The sequence below is a fragment of the Mytilus edulis genome, chromosome 6, assembly GCF_963676685.1.
Source record: "Mytilus edulis chromosome 6, xbMytEdul2.2, whole genome shotgun sequence".
Taxonomy (NCBI): domain Eukaryota; kingdom Metazoa; phylum Mollusca; class Bivalvia; order Mytilida; family Mytilidae; genus Mytilus; species Mytilus edulis.
Genome location: NC_092349.1, coordinates 72,968,937 through 72,980,669, shown reverse-complemented (window position 1 = coordinate 72,980,669; position 11,733 = coordinate 72,968,937). Strand labels below are relative to the sequence as shown.

The following is an 11,733-nucleotide window of genomic DNA, read 5'->3' as shown; positions in this document are numbered from 1 at the left end:
TAGACAGCTGTAATCTAATAGTTTGTTTATATGTATGTTGCATTTTCGTTTGTTTTTTATTGCACTTCACAGTTTCTGTTGTTTGATTGTTTTCTTCTTATAGTTGATGTGTTTACTTAATTTTAAGTTTGTAACCCTGGCTTGTTTTCTCTCAATCGATTTTTTAATTTTGAACAGCAGTATACTACTGTTGCCTTTATTTATCCATTCATGAAGCCATTTAACAAATGCCCCTTTTAAATAAATCATGTGACAAAACATCAAAGATTGTTCAATTTTATTTCAATATTGCACACTACTGAGTGGATAATTGACATACAAATAAGCTGTTTGTATACTAAGACACTAAACACTATCAGACTTATGAATCAGTCTGGTAATTGCAAACTGTATGATATGAAATTTACATTCTATGTAAAATATGAAACAGTAAATATATTATTCAGTATATTTAAATAATCATAAAAGTTGTATATTGAAATTATTTTGTTCATAAACATTTTACTAAAAAAGGGAGGGGCTACTTAATTATGATTCATTTGTAACCATGTCAATTTTTTTTTCACACCATTCAGATTCATTGTAGCATATTATTCAATGTGAATAAGTAAAAAAAATCACTGTAGATGTACAAGAACATATTACACTAAAGTTGAATTAGGATCTCATAAATTCTGTCCAATTCCTATATATTAAAAAATAGTAATTTCAAATATTCAAATATGCCATATTTTACATTAAAAAAAACATTCATAATAATAAAATTGAGAATGGAAATAACAATGTTATATAAATAGCAATTTGGTTTTCCCCCTCAAAAACTAATGTTAAAGCTGATTCCATATACCTGAAAAACATGAGGCTGTATATAGTTAACAGAAGTTCTAAGTATCAGTTTTTTTCTAAACTTAGACCTGATTGTCTGTACTATTCTTGTCATCACAATTCACAGATATAAAGTGTTTCGACATCTTTTCAGAAATAGAAACAGGTATCTTTCAAAATTTTAAGTTAGCAGTGCAAATGAACTTTTCTCAGTAATTTCTTTATGATAACAGGTTGTGTTCAGAATAAATGCAAAAAGGTTTCAAACTACATTGTACCTACATTTTTAAGTTTAGTAATAAAATAAGGATTATTTTGAACTTATTAAAATTAATTTTTTTTTATAATAATTAACCCAGTAAAAACAGTTTGCAAAAAGTGGGTCAACTTTTTATTTGTTTCATTTCTCAGTACAAGACAGACAGATATAAATTTTTCATAGAAAACCCAATCCTTGAATACATATTTAAAAAAAAATATATATTGATATAATATGATAACTTTAAAACTATCCTTACATTTATATATGAGAAAATTCTTAAAATAAAGTTTATCTTCTCAAATTTGTAAATGTCTTTTAATAATAAAGTCAGCTATAACAAAAAAACTCATATAAAAAATATTTACTCATTCAATATTTATAATGTTCCTATTTCAAAAGTAATACAAGGATTTCTAGTTCAAAAAACATTTTGCTTTCAACAAGATTCACCATTCAACATACATTTCTTAAATAATGAAAATATTCTGTAATGCTCTTACAGTTTTATTTCCAAAATTATGATGGTTGCATTAATAACAAGTAATTTCTTAATACATCAGAAAAAAATTATAATCAAACCTCGATATATTAATAGCTGATATGAAATCCCATACACTCCTGTTTGGGAGTTTTCTGTTTTGAGAGACAAGAAATAAATGAAAATAAAATTGCACAAAACTATAAAATCATTGACATAAAAAGCATACAATATATACACAGAAATACAGATGTTACTAAAAAGTTAAAGCTATAAAGATTACATATGAAACATTTACCTGATTTATACTCAATTAACAGATTTATAAGATTAAATAATTACAAAAATGCATAAAAGTTTAGCAGATGATTTTTAAACAATTGCAATGACATATTCCAATCTTCTTAAAAATGTATGTACAAAATAAAAATTGTTTGAAAATATATTTTCCACATAGTTTTATTATATTGGTTAAAGAATTTAAATTTCTTTTGAAACTTAAGTTTTTTTAATGGAATGTTTTTGAAAATAAATATAATGAGAGATGGAGTATACAAGAGTGTTGTCATATCCCTCTAATATTTATATTTGTCATAAATGAATTAGTCTGAACTATCATTCTAGTGTTTGAGTAAAAGTTTCTTCACCAATTCCTATATCCAGGACAATATGGCAATTGACATAATATAGAGGGGGGATAGGACGTTTATCGGGACTCCAGGATCGGGTGTTTTTAAGCTCGGGATTTCGGGATCCGGGAATCCTTTTTTCGGACTTCGGGATCTACTTTATCTAAAATCGGGACCTCAGGAATTTGTTTTTTAAGTCCGGGATTTTGGGATCAGGACCCCTCCTATCCCCCCTCAATATAGGGAAGTTTGTCTATTCTTCAAACCTACATGTTCACCTTAACATGTTTTTTTTGTGAAATCGCATTGCTGTAACCATGGAAGCAGTACCTTAAATCTCCTTTTCTTCATTGTGTTTACATATTAAGTATAACTAATTAGAATTCATGTATAGTAATTCTTAAGTTAATGTGTGATTTGGCAAGTTCATATATGAAAACAACAGAAGCAATTACACAACAGATAGACAACTCTCAAAGATAAACTAACAGTACACATTATCTATTTTTAACAAACATATCCATTTCACATTAACAATAAATAAACAACATTTTATTCTTTGGCTCTAATTGTTCATCAATTTACTGGTTCTTGTTTCCAGCATCTGCAGCTCTATCTGCCACATCCACAGCGGCCACATTCTGACATGCCACCACTAACTGAAGGATACTGATACCAGTCTTAATGAGGGCTAGTGGAGCAGACAGGTACAGGATTATACTGAATAAATCTAAAATAGAAACAAATTCAATTTTAAATCAGCAAATACTTCAAAGACCTTCAAATAAACTATTTGAAATTAAAATATCCAAAAAAATCAAATTTGCTTTGTTTGCATATTAAAGAAATGTTTGAAGGTCCAGTATTTTTTTAACTACAATTAGTGAATTAACAGATACATTTATATGTATAACAGATAGAACATTAACAAATTCATATATAAATAACATACCAACTAGCATATCTAAGATATTTCTCAAAGTATGATCAGGCCTTAAGTCTTATGACAGAATGTTCTTTCCTTTTTGGTAAGCAACCTTTTATCAAAATAACGAACCCAGGATAGAAACCCATCACAAATATCTATTTTGATTCCATTTTGAATCTCAATGTGTAAATTACTTGAAAGTATTGGCTACTTACAATTAAACAATTAAGACTATGGTTTCCAAACACATTTAGAGTTATCTTAACACAGACTTTTGGAATTATTTTCAATTAAATAAATACAAGTCAGCAGTTTTTTTGGATGATTGGGCTATAGGTATGAGCCAGAAAATTAAATTCAACATGCCTGCAGATGCTCAATTCTAAAAAAAATTTATTAATATTCATAATCAATCTAAGAGATTATCCTTGTACAGAATACTTATGGAATAAATATCTTAAGTTGTAATATAAACCTTAATACTTACTGAAAGGTCCTGACGTGAAGTGTGTTAAGTATAACATACAATAGAACAGCTCATTAGCTGCACACATCACAAATAGAATTTTCTGAAAAATACGAAACAAAATGTTATTACTTCTCCTATTTTTATGTTACTTTTTTTTGTAAAAGATTCATATATATATATAGTTGTGCACAAACTAGTGGAAAATATTTTTCTTTTCTTCAAAGCTAGTTTAAAAGAAATCGAATACACAATCATTTTATAATGCTTTGTATTTTTAAAAAGGCTAAACATGTAAAGAATCTAACTAGAGGCTTCAAAATGCTATATTCACTAAAACTTCACTTCAATGCAATTCATTACTAATCCTTTAGGTTTTGATTGGTGTTAGTCACACAGTTATTGTAGTAGACTGTTTGTTCTACTATCTATTATGTATATACAAAATTTAGTCCTGGTATCTATGATGAGTTTATTTACAACCACTGGGTTGATGCCACTGCTGGTGGAGATTTATTTCCCCGAGGGTATCACAAGCCCAGTAGTCAGCACTTTTTGTGCTGACATGAATTATCATTGATATTGTTATATTTATAAATTAACTGTTTACAAAATTTTGAATTTTTTGAAATAATAAGGCTTTTCTACCTCAGGCATAGATTACCTTAGCTGTATTTGGCAACACTTTTAGGAATTTTGGATCTCAATGCTCTTCAACTTTGTACTTTATTTGGCTTTTTTAACTTTTTTGGATTCGAGCGTCACTGATGAGTCTTTTGTAGACGAAACGCGCATCTGGCGTATATACAAAATTTAGTCCTGGTATCTATAATGAGTTTATTTACCATTTCAAAAGATGCATTTCTACATAAGAAAATGCCTGAACCAAGTCAGGAATATGACAGTTGTTATCCATTCTGTTGATGTGTTTGACCTTTTGATTAGGGACTTTTCGTTTTGAATTTTCCTCAGTGTTCATTATTTTTATGATTTTACTTTTTTCAATAGAAAACAGGGCTCAAATATTAAACAATCATTTTTTCTTTTTATCTACTAATTTCCTTATGAAGACCCTATTTTATGAAATATCTTAATGTTTCTGACTATATGGAGAATTTGATAACAGATCTTTGATAGTTTCTGTCTCATTTTTCACATTTTTTTTAGATTCAGGACGACTATGAGCTTGAATAATTGTGAAGACATCTGTCTAATGTTGAAGAATATGTGTTGCCCTGTTAATGTCTTTTGGTTATTTGTGTCCATTGGTTGCTGTTGTATGGATGTATACCCACACCATCTTTATGCATAATCACATTTGTGGTATTGTAGCAGCATGCTTGCCTTGGGTGTGGGAGATTATAAAAACTGTTTCATATGATGAAGTATAAGTTTGAGGTTAATGTGATCTTTTTTGATGATATTTTGTTCCTAACATCAGCTATTCTGATAAGTGACATGAGAAGTAAAGTTCATGAGCTTGATCCTGATGATGTCAGTATGTATAAGCATTCTTTGATGCAGGATCATCCAGTAATTGTCTTGTATATCTTGTATCTATGTTTTCATAATTTGTTATATATTTATTGAGTTATCTTATTCCTCTGGACTAATTTTCATTGTGTTCTTCAGAGTAATCACTCTGTGGCAATAAATTTGTTTAACCTGCAATCAGCCAACTATTGTACAAATAATATGTACACAGATAAGTTTTTGCTTTATTTGTACAAATAAAGTCTCCTGCTATGCAGCTTTCATGTTTAGCAAATGGTAATGTGGATATTTCTTTTTGTGTGACATCTCATTTTGGGGTCATCTTTGTGGGGTCTGCTTGTCGATTTCTTTGAAAATTTTGAGACAATGATTTGGATATTAACAACAAAAGTTTCAAGTGCTGGTTGAAAATTGCAGAATTAAAACAGTACATTGTTGAAATATGAAATGCATTTGTACTTGCTACGAAACAGGAGAAAAACTTGGCAACCTTCACTTTTCATCCTCTTTCTAAAGCTCGTACAATTTTTTTTTACATTTTCTGACAATGTACATGTATTGTATATATTTTGTACTTACCCTGTTATGATAGTAATGTCTCAGTACAGGATTAGCACCTAAATCTATCATCTTGTGACTTGTAGCACCCTTCATCAGTGAACTGTAATATAAAAACAATAAACTTAATCATATAATATTAAATTTCATATTGTTGGAAATTATCTTTAAGTTTCTATTTCTATTTTTAGGTTCTATTTTACGACAATAAACAAACATAACAAATACAGATGGTCTTTCTCAGCAAGTTAAAATCTCTTCACATCACAAAGAAAATCAAAAGTTTTATAACATATCAAAATTATATATATAGTTACATCACTCAGATAACAATACAAAAAGAATTGAATCAGACATAGTTTCAATGTTATCTTTTTTCTTATTTTATCAGATTGGATTGATGATCTTTTTGAAATTAACTTTCCAACTTCCTATAACTCAAAGTACTAGGGATTATGAAACTTAAATTTGGCCTTAGATTTTTTAAGGTTTTCATTTCTAGTACATTTGTATAATTACAGTTTAATATAATGGTGTAATAGTCAGTAATAGGTATGCAGGTTATCAGAATGAACCATGTAATAATGATGTTTATAGATTCATGCATTTCTTTGGTCAAACTGATATACTGCTTTGTGAATTCTGAAACAAGTCTAGATTCCATTCTTTTTAAAGATGGCTTTAAATTATCAGTGAGAGGTAAAATTAAATATTTCATTGTATAATGCATAGGGCTATTACATGTATTACATGTATAAGGCTAAAGATGACAAACTACAATTCTGGATACAGGCAGATAACTCCAATCTTTATTGTGTAATTTTTGATTTTATAAAAATGGATAATTACCACGTGAATCACTGTTTAGATTTACTCGGAAGAAATTGTTCCGAGTATTCCTTATTTTGATTGGTCAATTTGTTACCTGGATACAGGACGCTCTTATATAATTTCTTTGTTTCGGGATTCGTGGTACATTTGAAATTTTTCATTGAAATTATTTAATACAACTGTGTTAGCATGGTTAGTTATGAATTTAAATGTATTATATGTACTTATTTATAAGATGTGCTTGTGTATACTGTGGCTAGCTCATGTGTTTATTCGAGCTGTTTGGATGAATATATTTATCATTTCTAATGGCTAGACGCTATATTTGCTCTTTAACATTAACTTTACATGTTATATGTGACTGTCAGTGGTATAGTCGAGTGTTTGTCCTGTGCTGTGAAATATATCTGTGTGTCTTGTGTATATATTGTGCCGTAATAAAATTGAGTAACTTTGATTTCTTTTGTGAGAAGCCTGGTAATTAAAGATGACTTTAACAATGGCATCATTGATATTTTTAGAACAATTATTAGATTCCTGCACCTTGCAAAAGTTATTTAATTTTCTTTGCAAGTATAACATCATATTGAAGCTTGAAAATCTGAGCACATATTTCTTTGATAAATTTCTGAAAATGTTCATTGATAGGATGCATAGAATTTTATGAACTATGCACTATATTTTGTGTAGTAGTGATAATCTTAGAAGCTTTAGATATCAAGTCAGTACCATATGGTTTTGATTGCATTCATGAAACTTTACCCAAAAAGGGTTAACAGGTTCCAACCATAAGTTGTCAAACAAAAAGGGGAAGTAACAATCAAAGCTGGTATACATGTTAACATTAAACAACAAAAAAGCATTACAAATTATCAACAGGTCAAATTAACAAGAAAGGGCAGTTTGAAAGTACATGTACTCGCAGTTAATGGCAGCTAGTTAAAAGCCAAAACAATTAATAATAAACAAGAATGTGTCCACAGTACACGGATTCCCCACTGGCACTATCATTTTCTAAGTTCAGTCGACCAAAACATTGGAGTAACAAATCTTATTTGGCATTGAAATTAGAAAGATCATATCATAGACATAGGGAACATGTATACTAAGTTTCAAGTTGATTGGACGTCAACTTCATGAAAATCTACCTTGACCAAAAATTTTAACCTGAAGCAGGACAGACAGACAGACAGACAGACAAACGTACACACAAACCAGAAAACATAATGCCCCCATCGTAGGTGGGGCTTAAAAAATCATGTTTACTTCAGATGTTTTTTACCTTTGGACATGGAACCAGTGACTGGTTATATCTATAGACATGGAGATCTGGAAGAACATCATGTAATCTGGATAGAAATGGCATAAAGCTGCTAACAGACACATAGTGGCACATCTATCTATCAACATGTCTAGGAGTGCACCTAACTTGCTTCCTACAATGTAAGCATTATAGCATGAAGATATATATCAGAAATTTGTTTCTTATTTATCTGTGGTATATAACATTACGGTAGAGTCCATAAAGTGGATACCTGAGGGTATGCAGGGTCGTTATGATAAAAACATAAAATGTAGAAAGTCTTATAACAACAACACTTTAGGGACTGCTGCAGAAAATTTATTGATCGACATGTTTCGGTGCCTAGGGCACCGTCATCAGGATAAAAACAATATATAAAATCATGTTGAAGTAAAAAATCGGGTTGTTAAAATTTAAACGTCACAATGTTACAATGGTAAGTAACGTTATTAATAGCAACGTACTGAAAGTGAAAGTGAAAGTTCATTGGAAGTATGTAAATAAACTATAAAAAGAAAATAAAAATAAAATGTTTTTGTTGTGAAAATGTTTGTTAAAATTATTCTTCCAACATGTGTTTGTCCTCTTGCACCGTGGAAAGAATAATACAATAAGTTGTCAGGCTGTGTATATACTGTATAGGTTGTGTGGTCTGACCTTTCTTCCCCAAAATAGACGACATTTTATCAGCAATTCCGTACCATTTCGACTGGCTTCCCTTGGCCAGAGGTACTGCTTCCAGTCGCGTCAGGAATGCTGTAAAATGTTTCGGTCGCCGAAAGTAAAGGACAAAGTATAAATATCACTAGTCTATGTTGAATTTTAACTATGTGTTCATTCATCAAACTATCGGGAATGGCCAGTAATCTGTAAAAGTTGTTGTATCTCGAGGGTTGTATGTTTGATTAACATATTTTCGGGAGCATCAGATTGAATTTGAAGAATACGAAATCGGGTGCATTTAATTTCAAATGAATTCTGTTAGAGAGAAATAATTTCCTATCACTGTTCTTTTCCTGCTTAAGGCTCGTTTTGGGTTAAGATGGTCCCTTATTATCGATTTCTTTTCTTGTAGTTGATGGCAGCATTCTCGGAAGGTTCCTGTGGGTGCCTCAATAAAATATAACTTTGTTTACTCTGTGCGAATGGCTAGTATGATTAGCGCTGGTTGCAACGGCGGTTCCTTAAAAGGAATGCAGGGGTTCACGATAAAAAAATAAAATCAATTACAAACGAAAGTGAACCAACGCCTGGTGAGTCTGTAGTACGGTAGAGTCCATAAAGTGGATACCCGAGGTATAAAAACATAAAATGTAGAGAGTCTTATAACAACAACACTTTAGGGATTGCTGCAGAAAATTTATTGATCGATATGTTTCGGTGCCTCGGGTTGTTAAAATTTAAACGTCACAATGTTACAATGGTAAGTAACGTTATTAATAGCAACGTACTGAAAGTGAAAGTGAAAGTTTATAAATAAAGTAATTTAATTCAACTATATTTTAGGAAAAAAGTATTAGATTCAGTTGTAAATTAAAAAAATATATACATAAATAAATTTTATATTGAACATTATTTATAAATTTAAATGCCCTTTTATACAATACTCTTCTGTAAAAAATGGATGTCACTATATTTTATGACAAATATCCAATATTTATAGGATAACTAATCGAAGAATTCAAATAGAGAAAAAATTTCAATGAGTGACCCAACAACACATTAATTCACGAATGTGTATAGCGCATGGCTTAATTATCATTATTGTATGAAGTCAAGAGTGACATGTGAAATTAAAAGTTTTTATTTCACTGGGAAATCTACGTAATTCCTTGCAACCTAATGTAATAAAAATCTAAAATTAATTTCATTCTTTCAATATTATACATGTTGTACTGATTAAGAAGCATTTTCCAAACTTATCTCATATAATCTCAAAATTATTGCTGAGAAAATCAAATCATTTTGGAAGATATTCAAGGAAAGGAGTAGCACTACCCTTAAATAACCTGTGGCGATACCTGTACCCAGGACACACTTTCACTGATATTACATAGATATATACATGTACTAGAATTGTAAGATGAAGTGTTATTAATCTGAATACACTATACCTTGATTTAACATTCTTGCTGCATGACCATCAATGGCATCTAATAGTCCACTTAACAGGTACCAGAAAGTAGTCAACATATAATCTGTTCTCATATAATAAAATGACAGCAAAGCTGTTATCACTCGGAAATAATCTGAAATACAGTATTATCATTCATGTCATTGTAATTTAGTATCAATTGATTATCAAATCATATATAGTAATCATGGTAATTGCAATAGTTGTTTCTGTACAACACATTTTCATATTCAGGCAGCCAAAAATTTAATTGAAATAAATTCTGCTTAGAAAAACAATATCAAACAAAGTCTTCTCCCTAATAAATTCTTGCATAAATTATCTATTGCATAGGTCAGCCTCCAGACCAGAGAAAACTGACCTTAAAAGAGAGATGACCTTTGAATAAGGGTTTAAAATGCAAAGGTATTACTACAGAATGACAAGAAAGACGGTTACCTGAAAAGGCAAGGTTTCACATAATAGATGGTTGTTTAACATATTCTCCTTTAGAGGCTTAAAAACAATTGGGTAAATATCCCTAATGCACCTCGAAATGCGGAACTCAAAAGTTTTGTGTAAATAAAAAATCTCTGTGTAGTTCTATTGGACAGGTCTTTATTTTTTACAAATGACTGAGCTTAACCATTGTGGTGATTAGGAAAGTAGAGCCTAGCAGAGGAATATAGTCATAGAATAAATGTGTAAAAACTATGGAGCTATTAAATGTATTCAAAGTAATATGAGACAGGCATTACCTGTGAATGGGGACGAAGTCTGTGTGTTATTTTTTCTGAAACTTACATATTTGTCCAAAAAAAAAGAAACGGAAATACCATAACGTTTTCGATTTTGTTTCTGTTGTTAGGGATTTTACTTGTGACGTTATTTAAGTTATGATGTCATGTTCAATGTAAACAAAGAAACGCAATGCTGCATCAGGTAACGTTAATATCAAAGACATAGAACTATTAAAAATGAAATATTGGTAGTATTGTGCGAGTTCCTATATTTTACTGGACTACTCAAAGTCTCACGACAACCAGACTGGAAGAAGGAAGTAGATTTCTGTGTTCTGTGCAAATGCGGGAATTAAAAAAATGTGACAAAAAAAGATTTTCCCGATTTTGAGTTCATTAGTACAATGAAAATTTCGGGAAATTTTCCCGATTTTTTAATTTTTTTTATTTTTTCTACTGTAATAGGAGACTTCGTCCCCATATTAATTTTTGAAGAACTGGACATGTGCAGATCCTTTGGTTTTGAAATCGGGTAGTTAAGTCACCCAAAATGTGCAAACCTGATGCTGTAAATGTGTTGTCTGTTGAGGGAGAAAACGGACCAACACTCTTCTTACAGTAACAGCCCAAATATATAGTGGCAATACTGCCAATAGGCAATACCAAACCTCTGAGGATAAACAGACCAGCGGTGTATAAAAAAATAAAATAACCTTTCAAGATGTCGAAATAATTGGACTAGACCAGAGTGGTGAGATAAACTGGCTAGCCTATACGTACATGTATACATGTAGATAGAATATAAAATATTAAAGTGGATGTGGTCAAATTGGATATGAGACTACTCTACACCAGAGATCAAATGATATTGAAGTTTCTGTGCATACCAATTATGTTAGGGATGAACAAAAATATGTTTTCTGCCATCTTGTTTTGCTGCAGTGACGCTCTTTCTATAAATATTTCTGACTATCTGACATGCAAATTCCTGATCAATTTCCAAAGCAGACGAAGAATTCAGTGTCATAAATGTTCTCTACTACTAAAAGAAAAGAAAGTGTCGAAAAAACACTCAGAAGACCAATTTCGTGTCAAAGGTCATTTAA

The 11,733-nt window shown here is 30.5% G+C and overlaps 1 protein-coding gene across 1 annotated transcript; it reads right to left on the bottom strand.

Annotated features, from left to right (window-relative positions):
* Window positions 1–260: 260 nt before the first annotated feature.
* On the bottom strand, window positions 261–11,725 carry LOC139528363 (CDP-diacylglycerol--inositol 3-phosphatidyltransferase-like). Its single transcript, XM_071324312.1, has 6 exons — window positions 11,515–11,725; window positions 9,889–10,023; window positions 7,754–7,907; window positions 5,662–5,743; window positions 3,610–3,691; window positions 261–2,924 (listed from the first exon to the last, which is right to left on the bottom strand). The coding sequence occupies exons 1-6, from the start codon at window positions 11,552–11,554 to the stop codon at window positions 2,776–2,778; spliced, it is 642 nt and encodes a 213-aa protein (XP_071180413.1). The 5' UTR covers window positions 11,555–11,725; the 3' UTR covers window positions 261–2,775.
* Window positions 11,726–11,733: the final 8 nt, after the last annotated feature.

What these genes read in the sequence shown, in the direction of transcription:
- LOC139528363 (XM_071324312.1), bottom strand. Translation starts at nt 11,554, where the DNA reads ATGGCAGAAAACATATTTTTGTTCATCCCTAACATAATTG. An exon ending in AGCAAGAATGTTAAATCAAG is followed by an intron (nt 7,908 to 9,888) that starts GTATAGTGTATT and finishes CTTACATTGTAG; the next exon opens with GAAGCAAGTTAGGTGCACTC. An exon ending in CACTGGTTCCATGTCCAAAG is followed by an intron (nt 5,744 to 7,753) that starts GTAAAAAACATC and finishes TTTATATTACAG; the next exon opens with TTCACTGATGAAGGGTGCTA.